The 21,279-nt window shown below is 31.6% G+C and overlaps 1 protein-coding gene across 1 annotated transcript in view; it reads right to left on the reverse strand.

Annotated features, from left to right (window-relative positions):
• Window positions 1-8,289: 8,289 nt before the first annotated feature.
• LOC143084900 (glycine receptor subunit alpha-2-like) overlaps window positions 8,290-21,279 on the reverse strand; it is a 48,609-nt gene continuing 35,619 nt past the window's right edge. The window contains exons 2-8 of the mRNA XM_076260964.1: window positions 18,792-18,865; window positions 16,597-16,664; window positions 15,600-15,829; window positions 14,915-14,997; window positions 13,453-13,599; window positions 12,304-12,704; window positions 8,290-11,539 (exon numbers count right to left, since the gene is read on the reverse strand). Of these exons, the coding sequence (XP_076117079.1) occupies window positions 11,360-11,539; window positions 12,304-12,704; window positions 13,453-13,599; window positions 14,915-14,997; window positions 15,600-15,829; window positions 16,597-16,664; window positions 18,792-18,865 (1,183 nt within the window). The 3' untranslated portion in view covers window positions 8,290-11,359. The remainder of the gene's footprint in view (window positions 11,540-12,303; window positions 12,705-13,452; window positions 13,600-14,914; window positions 14,998-15,599; window positions 15,830-16,596; window positions 16,665-18,791; window positions 18,866-21,279) is intronic.

Consider the following 21,279-nt stretch of genomic DNA (forward strand, 5'->3'; position numbering starts at 1 on the left):
AAGACAAATGCACACGACAATTTGTTGATGAAACTTTGTTTGTATAAATTAGTTCATAATCACATTAAAGAATGAAATCAACAAAATAGCAGTAGTCCACATCGAGGGATACTAGCTATTCTACATCGCAGTAGTCCACATCGAGGGATACTAGCTATTCTACATCGCAGTAGTCCACATCGAGGGATACTAGCTATTCTAAATCGCAGTAGTCCACATCGAGGGATACTAGCTATTCTAAATCGCAGTAGTCCACATCGAGGGATACTAGCTATTCTACATCGCAGTAGTCCACATCGAGGGATACTAGCTATTCTACATCGCAGTAGTCCACATCGAGGGATACTAGCTATTCTAAATCGCAGTAGTCCACATCGAGGGATACTAGCTATTCTAAATCGCAGTAGTCCACATCGAGGGATACTAGCTATTCTAAATCGCAGTAGTCCACATCGAGGGATACTAGCTATTCTAAATCGCAGTAGTCCACATCGTGGGATACTGGCTATTCTAAATCGCAGTAGTCCACATCGAGGGATACTAGCTATTCTAAATCGCAGTAGTCCACATCGAGGGATACTAGCTATTCTAAATCGCAGTAGTCCACATCGACGGATACTAGCTATTCTAAATCGCAGTAGTCCACATCGTGGGATACTAGCTATTCTAAATCGCAGTAGTCCACATCGAGGGATACTAGCTATTCTAAATCGCAGTAGTCCACATCGTGGGATACTAGCTATTCTAAATCGCAGTCTAGCTATTCTAAATCGCAGTAGTCCACATCGAGGGATACTAGCTATTCTACATCGCAGTAGTCCACATCGAGGGATACTAGCTATTCTAAATCGCAGTAGTCCACATCGAGGGATAATAGCTATTCTAAAATTTCAGTTATTGCATGATTGTAACTATTAAATGAGATTTGCTTTTCTTTTGAGTCTTTTTGAGAATATCCTCAAATTATTCATTCAGTCACCGTTCAATGCAAATATTGTTACTAATATGAGCAAGGTTAGGCAGCAAATGATTTATGAAATCTCTATAAAGAAATGAATTGGTGACTTTCTGTTTGATGTGGAGTACATTCAGACTTTATTTAATAACACAGAAACCATTGCACATTAACGAAACAAAGAGAACCAAGTGTATATAAGATATAAATATCGAGATCCAATTAATGTGTACGCATAACTCTATGTAATTAAGCATACTAGGAATCTGTCCGTCTAGAGAATTGTTGCACAATCACCTTAAAAGTGTGATGTTTCTATGAAGCCCTGCAAATCAATTAGTACCAATCATTAGTATGATCATGTGATCCCTGAAGGAATATTACGTTACCTTTACTGACAACAGATCGTGAACCCGTCCAAACAACAAAGAAAACAAAAACATTGATCGGTGAAAGCTATTACATACGCTTCATTTGAAGCTATTGTGCATAAGATGAAAGAAGGCGCTGGTCAGACAAGGCTACAAATGCAACCTTTTAATTGCTATAGGTGTGTTGAACGCGATGTCATCGGGAGGGATTTTTATGGCTCAAAATTCATTGAGCATTCTATTGTAATTAGTATCGCCGTTTTGCAAGTGTTTTTCTCGTTTCAGCGAAATATAATTCATCAATTGTATGTTTGCACGTGTGAAGCGATGAGATCAATGATTCTGCATGTAGAAGGTTATGAAGTATATTGTCATAAGATTCTCGTTAGTTAAAAATAATGTGTATATAAATATCCAGAGGTAAACAAACGCAACTTTTTACAAGCATCTATGTTTCAATAATTGAACCGTGAAGAATGATTGAAAAAGTGTCTGCTAGAAAGATAATCATTCAATCATACTTACTTAAAAAATAAAGCCTAAAAAATTTAAATATACGGAAAAGTTAAATCTTCCTACTATATATTTGCTATCTTTTGACAACTCAGTTCTTCGACGATTTGTATAATTAGAATATTTACCGGATTTGTTATCACATAAGCAACACGACAGGTGCCACATGTGGAGCAGGATCTGCTTACCTTTCCGGAGCACCTGAGATCACCCCTAGTTTTTGGTGGGGTTCGTGTTGTTTATTCTTTAGTTTTTTATGTTGTGTCATGTGTACTATTGTTTGTCTGTTTGTCTGTTTGTCTTTTTCACTTTTAGCCATGGCGTTGTCAGTTTATTTTAGATTAATGAGTTTGACTGTCCCTTTAGTATCTTTCATCCCTCTTTTGTATAAGGTTGTGTATTTCAAAAAAAAAAAAAGAAGCTCGGATCATAACTTGATTGATTAATGGCTGGGTGTTTAAAGACATTTACTGCAGTATTTGAACATCACCAAAGCTACATTGATGCATCTGGTGCAGTTAAATGTGTACTTATTGCAACACAGAAAGTTATTTCCAAAAGAAAGGTGAAGTTGACCTGCCCATATTACAATGCTGTTTTATTTTAAAACAATTTTACTGGGAGCTTTCATTTGTTGTTTCCTCTAGATTTTCATTTTGATATTTCGTTCAGCAAACGTCCGTTCTGTCTGCTCCATGTCCTTATATATACTAGTAACTCAAACTGTTATAAAACCTAGGTAACCGTTTTTGTAATTGAGAAACACGATGCTTCACATTGGAATTTTTTGTAATTATATTAAAATGTTGAAAAATAAATCTTCTACTAACAAATTAGGTCAAGTGTCTTTCCGTAAACAACGCTTTCAGAAAGTTCTGAAATATAGTTAACATAACAACCAATGGAGTTAAATTTAAACTCCATCAGAAATAAAACGCAAACAAAAAAAACTTAACCCTATAATGTCAAGGCCATCAAGTATATAAAATAAACTATCCATTCTATAAAAATTAAGGTAGAGCCCTTCATGCCTGAGGTACACACTATTCTCGCATCGTTTCACATTCGCTCCTGCCGAACAACGTTATCCTTTGAATTCTACTCTCACATCAGGTTTTTTCTCATTATTTTCAATAGACAGTTCTGCAAATAACATTAATATATATATCAGTGATTTGTGAAGAATTGTGTTATCGATATAAGTAAATGTTGTCTACATATTCTTTAAGTCATCAGCTGATAATCTTCTGTATTGTCTTCGATAAATGTTTTCCCCTATAATAAGGAAGATAAAAATGTTGTAGTTTTATGTACTGTGTATAAAATATATAAAGCTGTCTTGTTAAGTGTTTCTCTGCGGTACCAACTTTTGGAAAATGTTTATTGCATTTATGTGACTTACATTGTAGATTCCATACGCATCCCAAAGCCTTTTGTATGTTTGTGTGGTTGGGAAAGTTATATCGCATTACTTTTGAATTTGGCCGTATGATTTTTAAATAATTATAAGAATAAAATCTAATAATAAACTAAGATATAATCCAGACTTTTATACTGAGACAGTTGCTGTCGCTTTATGTTCTTTACAGGTCAAAGTACGGTCTTCAACACGAACCATTGGCAAGCTGTAAAGGGTCGCCAATATGTCAAGTGTAAAATCATTCAAAAAACCAACAGTCTAATCTATATAAACACGTACAACGAGAACCACTTATAAACCACGTCAACAAACGACAACCACTGAAAATCAGGTTCCTGACTAAGGACAGGTGCGAATAAATTCAACGTTTTAATAGGTACAAAGATTCACTCTTACCTGGAACAATAATATTACATCACAACATAGAAAGACACACGATAAAATATCAATTGAAATAGATTAACTCAATCACAAGACATATCAATACAAACAAGTGAGTATTCAGTGAACAAATAATTTTGACCTATGACACACACAATGTAAATACAAAACTTGTTTAGCTTATTGTTGAAGAACCTAAATTTCCATAAATCCATTCTCGATTTCCACATTTACAATCATACCACATATTCTTGAATTTTGTTATAAACTTGATTTTCACGTGAATGTATTGTTAGTCATGGTGTCCATTACAAGCAAGAGTTTCGATCTAAATTCGATTAGTGAGGTATATAGCTTCGTACTTTGTTTGGCTTTTTTTTTTTTTTTAACTTTTTTTGGATTCGAGCGTCACTAATGAGTCTTTTGCAGACGAAACGTGCGTCTGGCGTATATATAAAATTTACACCTGGTATCTATGATGAGTTTATATATATGTATCAAAAGTGATTATACAGCGAATGTCCATCTTTGTGTGTGAAATGTAGTACTGTAACTCTTACCTGCATATTAATGAGAATGTGTATCAAACTATTGATAAACGCAAGTACATGAATCCGTTCTTTGATGTTATCAATGTTGAAATTCTTACAAATTTATTTTCATAAACTATTTGAAATTTTCTCTAACAATAGAGATATTATAGAGATAACATTTCATTCTTATCTGTGTACATATATTTCTTGAAATGAGAAATATTTGTCTTATTTTAATCTTATCGAGGTAGAATACAATGATAGTCGAGTTCCATTGCTGACAGTAAATACTTACAGCTTTAAAAAAGATAAGTCAGGTTTGTAAGACTGTTGTCCCTTTCGAATAATTTGTGGCTATAACAAAAGTAGCAAAAGAGATTATTAGTCTCACAACACAAAGTATATTTGATTTCGTGGATAACTATACCCCCAACAAACACTTCACTATTCACGGCGTCTGGAGTGCTTTACTATCGTCAACAGGAACGCTCAAATTCAAATATTTGAACACCAAAATTAAGGAAAACTTACACATGTGAAGAAATATATGACCAAAACGAAGCTACACATAATATCAAAATCCATCTATAACTGATGATTAACTTTGCCTGAGGTAGTTGAAAACTTAGTTTCGTAATAATTTTTAAATTTTTGAAGGGTTTTACATCATTTTATCAGTTCGTCCGAACCCACTGGTTTCACTGGTTTATGAAAATAGTAAAACATCGATAGTTTTAAGTTTGAAACAGACATTTTTAAAAGAAGAATGCAGCTAGGTATAACATTCTGAAACAAATTTTATTTATATAACAATGACAATAAGCTACAAGCATCATGTTCGACACTATAACATTTCGCTTTTGGCAAAAACTAAAAATAAATATAAAAGAAATGAAGAGTTTTAATGTGTATTTGCATACTGGGATGTTCAAAATGCGACACATAGTAAAAAAAGAAACAAAAGTACATGTAAACCATGATAATTCCATATTTATTTATTTTAACGAATATAAAAACAAAAATGCCATTAGTTTTGATTGGTTTTTACATTAAAGTGATTTACAGACTATTGATGAAGCATCACAAGCTAATGATTGATTTATTTGTTGTTCTGAGTTTTTGTCTCTTCTAAATCTCATCAAAACCTATTCTTTGGTTTTACAATACTAACACCTCTTTTGACAGAACTATATTTTTTCATATTGCAACTATTTATTATTGAAGACTGAAGACTATGTTTTTATTGCAATACATATATACATTTATTTCTTGGTTTTATTATGCTGATTCAATATATATGTTTGAATTCATAATAATTATTTCATGTTCTTAACATTTTTGAAGAGTTAGAAAGCTGTTACGGCCAAAAATAGATCAAATCATTAGAACAAGTTAAAAAAAGAGCAGCAAGATTTGTCCATTACAACTACACAGACCCAACACCTGGCTGTGTGACACTATATTTTGGGATGCCTGGAAGAACATATGAAAACCAACATGGACTAATATATCACCAGCCCAGTAGTCAACATTTCGGTGTTGACATGAATATCAATAATGTGGTCATTTTTTATAAATTTCCTGTTTACAAAACTTTGAATTTTTCGAAAAACTAAGGATTTTCTTATTCCAGGCATAGATTACCTTAGCCGTATTTGGCACAACTTGGAATTTTGGATCCTCAATGCTCTTCAACTTTGTACATGTTTTGGCTGTATCAATATTTCAATTTGAGCGTCACTGATGAGTCTTATGTAGACGAAACGCGCGTCTGGCGTACTAAATTATAATCCTGGTACTTTTGATAACTATATATATAGACAGACAACAATATATAATCCCCAAAAACAGATCAGAGGTACAGGTCGCTTTTACCAAGAAAGAACAAAAAACTGACACCAATGGAGACTCATTCTTCCCATAGACCAACAAGGATTGGAATAAACTTTCGTTTATAAACTCGACCGACACGTGCTCGATAGATATTCAAGGAAGTAGACAGAATAGCTTGTACATAAGTTTAATTGTAAATTGGTAAATGTTTTAAATGTAAATAACTTTGAGAAGACTAGCTGTGTTGTCCGACATTAATTTGGAGGTACCATACACGTTCATATATTAATTGTGTGCCTTACTTAGAAGAAAAAGCTCTTGGTTATGCTAGGATACTTCAACATGTATCTTTTTTAAATTGCATTGTTACGTTGTTTTATTGTACTCCTGTGACTAAGGTTATAGAGATATCGGGATAGTTTGCGCATCCATGGTTTTATTTTACGTACCCAAATGACATGCTTAATTCATCTTCTTCTTAATATATCAGGGTGGTGTTTAGTGAACAAATTGAAAAGCTATATACACAATAGTTTTGAAAAAAATAAAGAACTTTCAGTCTTACCTTTGACCCCCAAAAAATGAAAACTTATTTGTTGCTTGTCTTTCATTTTTGTTATGTGCTTTGTCTATATGCATTTTTATGTTTCTTTGTTACATATATGACGTGGCTTTGTACTTAAACATCCCGTCATTGTGTTATTATACTTAATGATAAATTTGTGTATTCTTGTCTATATTTTTTGCTAATATGCTTGGTCTATGCGCTATTTTGTGCTTCTTTGTTGGTATTTGTATGGTTTTTATTTAGAGATTAAGATAATAACACAATGTTGACTGCTGTATGTTTGATAATTTTACCTATTATGTTTGTTTTGTCCACACATCGATGTCAATACAATGGAATTTGATATGACTGGCATACAAGTGAGAGGTTTAGCTAGCTATAAAACCAGGTTAAATCCACCAATTTCTACCTAAGAAAATACCTGTACCAAGTCATGAATATGACAGTTGTCATCCATTCGTTTGATGTGTTTGAGCTTTTGATTTTGCCATTTGATTATTGACTTACCTCGGAGTTCAATACTTTGTTATGTTTTAATAAATCATTATTTTCTGTGATAAATTTACTAACTTAATTGTGTAAAGTAACGTTGTGTATGCCCTAAAATTCTGGTTTCAGAACTGTCTCTAAAGTTCACACGAGTATAGCGAATTGCAAACACAATGATTTGTTTAAATCAGTTCATAAAAATTATATCATGCATATAACAAAGACTGTATTTAGATTCATTTTCATCGTTTGCACTCTTTTAGTACAATGGTATGTTTTCACTTTACAATCAATGAACGTTTCAGCACAAGTAATGCTGGTTTTCATATGGACTTTAATATCACTAAGATTAAAGTTTTACTCATAATATTTTAAAGTAGATTTTGATGGTTTGATATGAACGTGACTGATCTTATAAATGCGTTGTGTTCCAACCTCAGTGTATTTTGGATATCCATGCACAATATTCATTTAGTTTTCTGTAACCTGTATTTCGCACTAATTAGTAAAGCCCGATTAAATTGAAATATAAGTAATTGTTCAATTGATTGTTATTATCGAGAAGTATTTTTATAAAATGTCATTTTTTCTGCGGTTCTAAAAGTTCTTTTAAGTATGACATATACAACTGGGAGCGCAAGTCAGATTTTTAGTAGTAGGTGAAAAGGATAGAAGAGGGACGAAAGATACCAAACGGACAGTTAAACTCATAAATCTAAAACAAGATAAAGTGTATGTAAGTGTGTCTGGTATGTTTGTTTTTGTCTCAAATGTAATGATTGTATATATTCATAGTGATTTATAATCTGTTTGTTCCTATATTTGTGCTTACTGAAGTGACAACGGATGGGTGACTATAACTTATTTCCCTGGCCTGCTATCCACTTTACAGTCTTTTATGCCCCTATTCTACTTGATGCTCATCTTTTTGGACGGTGGATATTGCAGGTTATTTGGTTTAAATTAACGACAAATGAGATCGTTTGTGTGAAGATTAAACTGATTTAATCCCATTACAATGTTTTATTGTATAACCTCTTGACAAATGTTGTTTGTTTTTTTCCTTGTTTGCACGTCTGTTTTTCGAGGAAATCCGGGATTGGTCATTGTCCTGGTCTGTTGGAATGACCTATATAGTATTCTTGTATAGCAGCAGGTATGTATAATATGTTGTAGACATTTCGTCTGATATATATATGCAACAAAAGTTACCACAAAGCAAACACTTGACTGATGAATGATTTTATTGTTTTTAGAATGAAAATACAAAATAATCTGCAAACAGTGTAAATCATTTTTACAGAACAACACTATAACCTTGGAAAACATTGCATAGATGATGAGAGAGTCAAAGAAGTGTTGGTCACGGTAATTAGTTTTCACTTGAATGGTATTCAGTTGCCCAGGACTACAATTGATGACCCTTTTTCGTTGTTCTCTTCAATTATAGTGTATTTTGTCTTTCCCTTACTCATTCGTGATACTAGAATTAAATGTTTGTACGCATAACAAAGATGAAGAGGTTTGAGGACCCGAAAATTTACAAAAGTTTTCTAAATACAGCCAGTTGGTTATCTAGTTATGGGGATTGAAAATTCCAAGTAATCAAAATAGTTGAAGGTTGAAAGTTTTGAAGAAAACAGTTTCAGAAATGAAAAAAAAAAATGAAAATACATTTTTTATATTTTATGTTAAAGAAAATGTTCTATAATAGAAAAAGTGAATTGTGTCAGACGCAAAAAGGTAATATTTACAGCTTTTGAAACATCTTCTTCTGCATAGATCGAATTTTATGAGTTTTAAAGGTGCTATTTTCTTGAATGTTTGGTATTATGTTATACTTGGTCTGGTTAGAATTACACACATAAGAAATTGGACAAAACGGTAGGATGCGATTTATTTAATCTGACAAAAACGTAAGAGAAATAAATTGTGGCCAGTGACCTGTTGTAAATAATTTAGAAACATGAGAAAAAATGGTTGCAAGTAATGCATAAATGAAAGGTGTGATTTAATAGCAATGATCAAATGATGTATTGTGAGATGATAAAACGGTAAATATTTCCGATCCTTCCCCTCTCCTCCCCCAAATTATCTCAATTCCTCAAAGATGACATAATGATAAAATGATTCTATTTAAGGCAAAATATATATCTATAGATTAAAAAGAAAGTATTGAAAACCTATGCCTATTTCCTGAGACTACTATAACACATGTCTTATAGTAGTCTCAGATATTTCCTATAATGATGAATCACCAATATTCAATTAAGTTTTCTTTGAGTTTTGTGTAAATCCCATGGCATCTAATATACATGATAAAACCAGGTTGTCTTGGCTTGTGGATGACTATATTATTTCTGACTCTACAGATGATGTTAATAGCAGTATCGGTTTCATTATCATTTATTTACATTATTGTGCATAAATTAAATAAAAGTGCAGTAACTACAATGTGAATAATGTACAAAATCTAAATGATTAAATATAATAAAAATGAAAAATGGAATGTGACTACGTTATCTTGGATTCTTCTATTCGTCTAATTAAATATATTGAAATATACATCCAAATACGTACATTTACAATATCTGTGACCATTTGTATATACTATGATTCAACCTCTGAATATCTCTGTGTTGGGTGTAACATACATATTCTTGTAAAAAATGTCTTATTTTCTATAATGTTTTCCTGTTTGAATCAAAATTAATAAAATCTTATATAAAAATATGTTATCAAATTTAATTAATCAAAACTACGCCTTCTGCTTCATAAGGCGGATAAAATCTTTTCAAATTTTGATTTAATTAAAAATAAATTACCGCACTCGCTTTACGACCAGGCATAACAAGTGCGGATATCTATATAAATTGTAATTAAATTGGTTAAACTTTATGTATTTCTATCGAAACATATTCAAGAGAATTTTAAAAGTACAGTTTCTTCTTTCGTTTTTTTGTAAACGTTTTCAAGAATTTATTATTTATAATTGCTTAATATCGGGTGGCAGGTTACCTGAAAACAAAGATAAAACTAAAAAATTCTAAACTGGGTTAATTCTAAACTGGGTTCATTTTAAAGATTTTTGTTGTTTTCATGCATGTACTTCAATCGTACAATCTTTTTTTCTAATCAGATATCGTATTTTCTCTTCCCTACATTTGCATGTATATATTCTGTTGTATGTTTCACATGAAAAACAAACGCACTAAATGTAAAAGAGATGATAATATATATAGTTAGTTTACTAAAAGATACACATATACATGGAATAGACGTCTCATTTTATATTTAGCCCTTTCACCATACTTCCTCATATATCACAGTAAAAAAAAAATAATTGCACATTATTAAATAAAACAATTCAAACATACACTATCAGAAATGATATCTACGCTATTAAAATGTAGTATTCTATATCGTCTTTCATGTCAACCGTGGATAGAGAAATGCCTCCCATTGAAAAGCTACCGTAAACGCACAGAAATAACATAAAAATAACCATATTTTTTTTGGAAATACAAAATGCATATGTTTCAGAAGGCAGTTCATTTCTTAATGTATATTATTTCTACTTGGAATAGATTATAGGTGTACCTTTTATGGAAGGTTATACATGACTTGAATTACAAACAACTAAAGGGTATATCGTTACTTGTTAACATATACATTGCATTATTATCTGAAATAATCTTTACCAGACGCACACTTTTAACGGAAAACAAATATATTGAAAAACATTGAAAATTGATAGAAAAAAGGTTTAGGAGCATCAACACTTTGAATCTAACGAGGAAACAAGAGGTTACTGTAGTTTGATAAAGTTCTCGAGACCAACAAAACGAGGTTACTATTCAAATGCATCTAATCCAAAAATCATAAAAATTTAAGAAAATTAAGCAGAAATTAAGAATTCAGTCAATATTTGAAATTTCTAAAATAATCTTTCATGAACGACTTATATTCAATGCTGATAAATGAGGAATATCTATCGTATTAGCTTTTATGTAAAAAATATTTAAGTACATGTTTACCAAACGATACTTATTGGCATTGCATATTGAAATCTGTGCATATATACTATCACCAGAGACAAATAATACAAGTTGTCACGGTTTTCACTCTTAAAACCATCACTTATCGTTAGTAAAGCTAGAAGCAAGCAACTTGTATTTCAACAAACACCATTGCTAAAAAGCTCTTCTTAGAAGTACCGTCATCTCTGCACACAGAGCCCTGTATTTATTTCACACATTTCAGGAAGGATAAAGTTCATTGGCCACTTGTCTGCTGTCACAAATAATGTGTCCAGTAGAAGACATTGAACATTGCAAATAAAAATGGAAACAAGAATCTGGAAGCTACGTCCAAATACATGGCCTGTATGTGACCTGGTGTCCTATTCATGGACCTAGAAAGTGTGGGATCTGTAGCTGGGTTTAATTTCATCTCTCCGTTTTCACCAATAACTACCTATAATAAAGATTAGGACAAAAGTAGTAATTGTTGATAAATATTCCGTATCAACTACACAATTGATAGATGATGGTCTTTTAGTATAAATTATAGGCTCTGACGTTGGTTCTTTTTATTATTTTACACGACGAGTGCCACATTCGGAGCAGGATCTGTTAACCCTTCCGGAGAACCTGAGACCACTCTCAGTTTTTGGTAGGGTTCGTGTTGCCCAGTCTTTAGTTTTCTATATTGCGTTTTGTTAACTATTGTTTATTTGTTTGTCATTTGACTTTTTTGGCCATGGCGTTGACAGTATATTTTGGGCTTTTGATTTTGATTGACCCTTTTGAATTATTCGCCTCTTTTTTAATTCCATTTTCAAAGTAGAAATAAGTAGATAGGTCAGGAGCATAACTGATAATGGTATATGATCATGAATAATGTGCAATAGTGGATATTCAGTATCATAATCGAAGAAAGCATGTCAGTAAGCTGGGACACTACGACGCTATAAAAATCAATGGTGACCAAAGGACATTTACAATGATGATTTCAGTAAATGTTCTTCGTTCGTAATTTTCAGATCAAGTGCACCTGTCAGTTGTATTTTAGCAATAAACATTTATATTTCTTTTAACTTAATATATCTTTAACTTTTGTTGAAGATTCATACTTTTGATTTGTCGAAATAAAGTAATATTCTTTCAAGTTAAACTTTGTGATATCGTTATTACCAACACAAATATAATAAAAAATAATTTATGAAACACAAATATTACCTCCGCTGATTTTGTTTTCTTTTTCTTTGTTGATATACGAGGTAAAATTGGGATATCTTTTAATCTAAATCCTCTATTTAGGTCACGGCGACTTAACACATTAGCCACAGCAAATTCAATCAAGGCAGCAAATACAAACAATAAACACGTAGACATCCAAACATCGATGGCTTTAGTGTACGACACTCGTGGAAGCGAGGCGTTGACACCTGAACTTTGTGTAACCATGGTGAGAACTGTCAACACACCTAACGATATCCTTCCTGGTACTGCACCGACATTTAACCAAAAAGACATCCACGATAGAAACACAACAAACATACTGGGAATGTACATTTGTACGATATAATACTTAATTCTCCGTTCTAAAATAATGTCTGCTATTAAACAACTGTGACCACCTGAAATAGAAAAATACTCAATCTTTTAATGACTTACACGTCAAATTCATGTTTTTGGATGAGTTTTAATTGAGACTGCTACATTGTTTTAGTAGTCTCAGATGTAAAGCATCATTTTAAAACTATGTATAGTTTACTATGGCTAAAAGAACTGTTAAGGTGCACTTAGAAGATGAACGGGTGTTCAATTTTAGCCCTTTCTAGATTTGTTATACCAATGAAATATATTCCAAGTTTTATCTATTTGTTTCCTTGTATTCAAAGCTTGTGTTTCGCGGCAGTATTTCATTAAAAAGAATATTCGAGAAAACATGTTTTGACTCATAGACCCTGAATGACATCTCTTTATAGGAAATACAGGGGTATCTCACAAAACATGTTTAACCTCGCCGCATGTACAAGTAAGCGCCTGTCCCAATATAGGAGCCTCTGGCCTTTGTTAGTCTTGTATGATTTTTAATTTTATTTAATTTTTGAAGTTTAGCATGACGTTAATGATTACTGACATAATATACATTTTTGTTTAGGAGCCGGCCGAAGCACGCCTCCGGGTGCGGGGTTTTTCTCGCTGTGCTAAGACCCATTGGTAACCATTGGCTGTGAGCTGCCCTTTGGACGGGTTGTTGTCTCTTTGACACATCAGCGATTTCCATTCTCAATTTTATGTTATGACATATGTTCATAGACCCTCAAAGGCATCTGCTTGTATAGATAATAAAGGGGTATATGTATTATCATAATTACTTACTTCTATCTCGTCTTGTTCTGGACTCATTTCTTATATTTACATTGGTAATAGTAAATTGTGGCAATTCCACGTCTTCATTTTTAACAACAGGTCTGTGTTCACCAGTGGCCATCCATCTCAGTTTCAAACTCTTTTCGCTTAAACTGACTGTAAGATTATCAATATAACATATAGTCAATGTTTTGAAGTGAAAATAATAACTTTGACATGTCGAGGTACATGTAGTATATGTATGTACAGAAACATATATTTCTAACATTACAATACAATGCAAACTTTCCAATCTATTATATTATACATGTTTTGTACACGATGAATAACATTTTACAATTTGTCAATTGAGTAAACCTATATTTGTTAAGAAATATATGTAACAGATGTTTTCTAGTCGCCATAACAGAGTGTTTTTTTTGTGACACAGGGAACATACATACATTTATACTGCACTCGTTCTATTTGAGCAGTCAAACTGCGTTGACCGTATATTTCATATACAGTCACTGACATGATATCACTTTTCCTCATGAATATTTAAATACAAATTGCCGAGATTAAAATTAATCATTCATACGACCTATTCAACCTGTTCTTGTTTTCAATGTATACAACGACTCAAACTTATTTCTTTTGCAATATTTATATAAAAAAAACATATTTTACTTGTTAATATGTTTGGTCTGCATACTCTAAATCATTATATTTATGCTTATTGTTGATGTTTTAGTTCATTCTTAAACAAATTCGTTCACCATCGATTTCGAATTTCAAAAGGTAAATGTACATTTCATCGTGTTGTATATTTCTCCGCCTGCATGATATGAGGCCTTTTTATAAAAGGGGGAAGTTTCCCAATATCTAAATCAATGGTGACATTAACACATTAAACAACAATTGAAAATGTTTGTTTAGATTGCAGTATAAAGACAATAATAGTGAATTGACTTGACATATCAACGATATAAGGATTCGGCCCGAAAAAGGCCTCATCCTTTTATCGTTGATATGTCAAGTCAATGCACTCTTATTGTCTATGTATCACCTCTATAAAATTGATGTTCCGTTTTCCCGCACATTTGATTTATTACCAGACAGAAGAACACGTTATTGTTGATAATGCTGTGGTATGCATGCGTAGTAGGATACCCATCGGGAAACCTGGTAACTTGTTCTATCATTGTTGTTGCTTGAGTTTGAGACAAATGCCGTTTTCATAATTAAGCAGTAAAAATTATGCAGTTACAACGAAACCTCAAAGGAGATAGGGAATGATAATTTAGTTTATTATGAATAAAGGTAAATATTAAAACAAAAAAATCGGAGAGAAAAAGGAAAAGAAGCCGATAAGTCATTTTAGAGAAATATTCACTAGACGATTCAATCATTTGGCAAACGCAAATATGATTTAAGGTTTTCTTAAAATAGCAAATTCAGCCAATACATGGTAAAAATATTGTGTACTTACAACTTTCCATTTCAATAGAGCATGTCTGACGATCAAACGGATAATTCTTTAATTGCATTGGGCAATTTAGCTTCAGGGACACTCTGTAAAAATAGGCAACATTTGTTACAGATTCTAATACATTGAGGCATAACAGAATTCATGTATCAATTTTTCATTTTTAAAAATTATTTGATAGAATAAACAAGACAATTACTTTGCAAATATATTTGTTTGATATTGAGAGATGAGGATTTACGAAACATATCGTTACGACTTTTAAAAAGTAGATGTGATACGATTGCCACCGAGACAATTGTCCACTAAATTCCAAGGGACATGTATTTGAACGTCTACCAGTCAATGTATGTTCTTATAAGAAAGATTGACATTGGACATAACAATAAAGAACCTGTACAAATGGTTGCACATTATTTGCTATAAAGGTCTGAATTAACCACTTTAGATTTGCGTCCAAAAATCACCGACCAACTCTTCATCGTTAGCATTAAAATTTGGATTTTCAATTATGTTTGAATTCAATTGCGCATACATTGTCGAGACATGCTCATCTTTGATTATATTTTAGCATACGTGACATTTTATTTGTAAAAAACCTTGCAATATTCTATACAAATTAAAATCACCTTGTAGTATAATGGCAAAAATCAAGTTACTTTATAGTACAAGACACATATTAAATTACCTTGCAGTATACGACACATTTCCTCCTAAGTTGGCACTTAACATTTTATTTGGTACAAAAACGGAATGGAGTCTGGCCTCTTTTTCATTTGGGAAATAAATATCTGGTAACCATAACTTCTCCATACTCTTATGATCAAAGGAAACTTTGTGACTGGATGACTTCATAATCCACTGTATATATCTCTCGTCATGCCAATACAAGTGGAGAAAAATACCAACCGTGAAATCCTACAGGTATCAAGAATAAAAAAAAACCACCTTCAATCTTATATCAATCTTTGTTAAAAAGAGAAAGAGATATAGAAAAAAAAAAGAATTTTATGAGTTTTTGAGTTGAAGATTCATTAACCTTTATGTACTGTACGAGAAATTTGTTGGTACATTTTAGTAAGGTCGTTACACTTTTCCTAATAGTTTAGAATTTTAAAACGGTTAAATATCAAGGAGATATAATAGTTTAATGTACCAATGAGACGAGTAAATGCACGTTATTATCAAATACAAGTAGTCTGTATACCTTTTTAAATACCTACAATACTTCGTTCCAATCAACATAAAATTAGATTTTATCTTGACACCACACTTTTAAATGATTTCATTAGTCTAATTTATCACAAGAAATAAATTGCATCCTCAACGTATAAATTTCTAAACATCTTTGAGACTGAAATCTAGTAAATCTGTATTAAACTTATCAAAAAATTGAAAAAAGATAAACTTAACTGCAGCAAAAATTTCAAATCTAATTCTTCTGACGTAACTGTTTGTTGGTGTACTATAAATTGTACAGGATCAACTTAAATCTGCACTTTATCATCGTTAAGAGATAAGAAGGGCGGGTTCGATTAGCTTAATAAGTGTTTTGTAGGAGTTTTGGGAACAGTTAGGTCTTATTCAACAGATTAAAAAGACGATAAATAAACGTATTATTATAATTAGATAGATATATCATAGTTATACAACATAGCATTAAGAGATACAGAGATTAGACTCACCATATTGGCTTCATTTATTGAATCAAAACTGTCAATATTCAGCTCACAGTCGACGATTATCGCACTTCCTAAAATCAGTTACATACAATATAAAATTACAACCAAAGTAGGTTATTTGAACGCAACATTGTATCTAGCTAATTCAAGTTTCTTAAAAAACAAATTCAAACCTATTGCCCTGCTGGTCTTAAATATCTTTTTCATCTTTCAGTTTGTTTTCCAGTCTCGAAACCAACCTTCAAACCAAGTAAAAACAGGCAAACTTTGCTACTTTCGAAAAATGATATTGCGATGCTTTACACAAATTAGAAAAATTATTACAAAGACTGATAAATGTGTATGATACGAATTTATTGTTCCTTATAGTGTTTCCTAAATAACCTTCATTGATAACGCCTTGAATCTAGTTTGGGAAGTCTAAGATACAAGACTTTTGTAATCGAAAACTATGTTTTTACTTTTTACTCCATCTACAGGACTCCAATTAAAATTGTATGTTTTTTGTGGTTATATTATTTATAAGATTTAACTAACTCAGCAGATTTATTAACAAAGATTATATTGTTGTTTTTCAGTTCTTACATCTGTTATTTTTCTTGGATGAGAATCAACTCGTCAATTTTATAGTTCGATGCATGAAGGCAGTTTTTGTACAATTCAAAACATTGTACAACATGTATCATCCTACTGTTTCTGACGTCCCCATATGAAAAAGTTACATCCAACAGAAAACAAAAACCATCACACACAATATAGACCAGAAATATAAAGATAGGAAGATGTGGTATGTTTTCCAATGAGATAATTTACAGAGTCCAAATGACAAAGATGTTATCAAAGATCAGTACCGTACGGAGACTGACTAGGTACAAGTAAATTGCGTCGGGCAAAAAAAATTTGATGTCTCTTTTGTTAAATTTGCATCAGTATTAACTAATATATGATACTGAATTTTACAGAATCGCTTTACCATATTACATCATACATGTATGTACCGCAAACTTAAAATATCATCAAAGACAGTAGATTATATTTAGAGAGCTTTAATGAAACTATTTTACGGGATATCCCAGTGCTTCGAACGGTTATACAGTGTTTTCATATAAATCTTTCGACAAAATCTCTTCTGTAACCACAATTAGTCAGTGTTATTAAATAAGCATTAATTACGGATGTCTATATTGGCGAAACAATCTCTGATCAATCCTATACATTGATGTACAGTAGACACATCATATTCAGATAACTAAGTATTATCGACAACGTTCCCTTAATAAATTCTGACAAAACCTATTGAAAAATCCTCCATCAAAGTTAATTTTCCAAGCAGGTCATCATACCAATCACAGCTTCCTTTCATATTTATTTCCTAAATGTTTAAGACCAATCCTTGGCGGAAAAATTAACAAAAAGACCATTAAACTGATGTCAATCAAGATTCAATTAATAACCATCGAGCGGAAACTAATGTCGTCCGATGAACGATATATTATCAGAGACTGTCCAAAAAAAAAAGAGATTCATTATTCAGTCATGTATTCGGTAAAATAAATCTCCTCTTTTGCATATTTTAAAAGGGCCTGTACACATATACTACCTTGGACAGTGATTCTTTGTCTTTTACTCTTTAGGTCGATACTTGTTTCTAGTACTTGTATGACAGTCATTTTGAAATTCATATGTGTTTGTCTCGGTTGATTTGGTACCTTTCTATTTAAATCAGATCTGGTTTGTTGACCGACTCGTTTATGAAGAATGTGAGATGGAAATATATATATCACGTATTGCAATTTTTCATGTGTCTTCGGAAAGTAATGCAGATCATTCATCTAAGAAACTAAAGGGACATTATGTCTGGAGAGCAATAAAACATCATAAGTTAAAGCAACACATACAACATTAACCGGAGGAGGAAAAGAAGGAACAAATAGTTAATGCATCATTACACAGAAAGCTAACCACAAATATTCAGACACATAAACCCTGCAAAGAACCGAGAGTGAAACGAAATGGCTCTGAAATGTCAGCATTTCCCACTAACAAGATATTCATCATCAAAATATCAACTCATTCATACATTTGAGTAAAGATGGTAGGAACTGTCTCCCAAAATATGATGTCTTACTTCAAAACGCTGTATTATGATAAAGATAGTTTAAACTAACTCAAGTAATATTGTATTGGTAGTAACATACCATTTTCTGGTGCTGGGGGAACTTTTCCAATTTCTTTGAGAACAAAAGCGTGAACATCATGATTTAAAAACGTTCTGAAAATAAAAGAAAATAGACATTTTTAATATGACGCATTATTAATATAACATAAAATTCATTGCTGCTTCTTCAATATATTTACATGTCATTTTTCCAGTGTTTTTTTTTAATTCGTTTTGCCAATATATCTTCAACTCACTTGATGACAAGCCCATGAGCTTATACAACTATTTGGTAATGGTTGTTGGAAAACGTAAAAAGTCCATCTTAAGTATCATTTATATCTATATAATTGACATATTATAAACAGTATTACTCCTTCATTTAGTTATCTACAATAAAACGTAAATAAACGTAAACAAGATCTCCTGAGACAATATATATCGGATTTTTTTTTAAATAACACGAATCTAAAATATCATATCATGATACAGTTGTTATTTTTAGCTCGATTGGTGTTTCAAATATCTTATTTGCGAAAAGAAATGTAGGATTTCTTGGCATGCACTTAGAATTAAGCATCATTAACATTTCTAGTTTTCCCCATTTTGGTGATACTTGTAGGTGTATGGAATTAATTTGTTGAGTAATTAATAAACTGCAGGGACTAATATCTGTCAATAAAAATAATTAACAAAATGATGAGGGACAAGATTGAATCGACCATCTTCAATTACCATTAAACAATTCTGTAATTCATTACCCTTTATTTAAAATGTCGTGTAAAAATAGAAATGGTTGGGTTACGACACATTTGTACTAACTGTACAGTTCCATATAACACATCAAACCGTATTAATCTACGAGTAAGGTAGATAGAGATTTTATAATGTGACAATCCTCAAATATACATAGTTAGTCAGCTTTGTTTTAATATTGGCATAATTAAAAAAGCATCTGAAACAGACTTATAAAACAAAATTAAAAAAACCAACAATATGTCGACAGCTTCAGATGCACAGGGTCCTTAAAATCTATTTCAGAACAACTACAATCATGCATATGTCGACATATGCCAATTTAAGCTTGATTTCTTCTTTAATCTAGTCTTAATTCATGTGGACTTACAGTTTCACTTATGTTATTGCCACTTGGTAATCTTTTAAGACCATATAGCTTTGTTTTTGTTTTTATATAATGAGCAGATGTTCTATGGTTTTCATTAAACACGATTTACCAAGCCTGCTATTTGCTGTGATTTATAACACAAGAACATTTTGATATTTGAAGGGTACACTTGGTGCCCATTCGAATGCTTACAACTTATCAATGGGCGCCGTAGGAGGTCAATCGGAGTTTTGAGCGATAATTTCTAAGCATGTACGCTTGTGATATAACTTGCTTTCATAACAATTATCTTTTCTTAAAGTACATTCTTTTAAAAGTAGTAAAAACGTTTATTTATGTATATGTAATGATTTTACCATGAACTAAAAACAACATTTGTTCATCTCATTCATGGTCTAATAAACCACAAACAATATATCCCTTTTATATTGTCTGCTTCTAAGATATAATTTGGTTTGTATTGTCTATTTTGTTATATATGTAGAACATGCACACATCAGTTAATTTATTTATACATAACTGCTGCAAAATGATATAAACGACCGATTTCTATGAAAACCGATGTACCATGAGCCCAAATGAATTCATTTCTACACGAATTAAACATCAAAATAGTAAACAAGAAATTTGACATTACAAATGCATAAAATATCTTGTTATAGCGTGCTTCACGAACGATTCTATTGATAGCTTTATGTTATCAAAAGGTTCAAACAATAATTGTTACTTTTTGTGTCGAATACAGTAATCATGCCTTTATAGATTTTTTTAAGTACTTTAATTAAATTAGATAAAAGGAATAATATTAGATTCCGTGAGATCGTTATTAAATCCACCACTTCTTGATATGTATTGAAGGGAAAAGTAACTGAGATATATTCTTACAACCTTTCAAAAAGTAAAAATCCTATTTGCTTTGTGCTACAATATTGTGAGTTTATAAAAACAACCAACATAAAACACTTATCAAATTAGACGTGCATACCAATTCAGACTTTCAGTCTTAATATTCTTGTTGTCTTGAGTTTGGGTTGATATGATGAACCATATGAGATTTGAAAAAAAAGTTCTTGTTAGGATTATGCTGCTTCATTTTACAATTATTTATGTGTAGTTTACTATTATTTTTCTTGTCGTTCTGAAAATGCATGACATTCTTGCCACTAAACGTCAAACAAGAACGAACAAATCAATCACTTAATATTTTGTCCTATGTGTTTTTTTCCCTATCTTCCCCAATTTTTATAAGGCTTATAGAATGGATAAATCATAACTAAAGTAGCAAGAATATTGATACATCATATGTATATCTAATACACAAATCACGATGATTTAATTTTTATGTATGTGAACTGGTACGTCACTAAGCTTTGCTTTTAATCAATGATTTTTTTATTTTTAA

This window comes from Mytilus galloprovincialis, chromosome 8, assembly GCF_965363235.1.
Source record: "Mytilus galloprovincialis chromosome 8, xbMytGall1.hap1.1, whole genome shotgun sequence".
Lineage (NCBI taxonomy): Eukaryota > Metazoa > Mollusca > Bivalvia > Mytilida > Mytilidae > Mytilus > Mytilus galloprovincialis.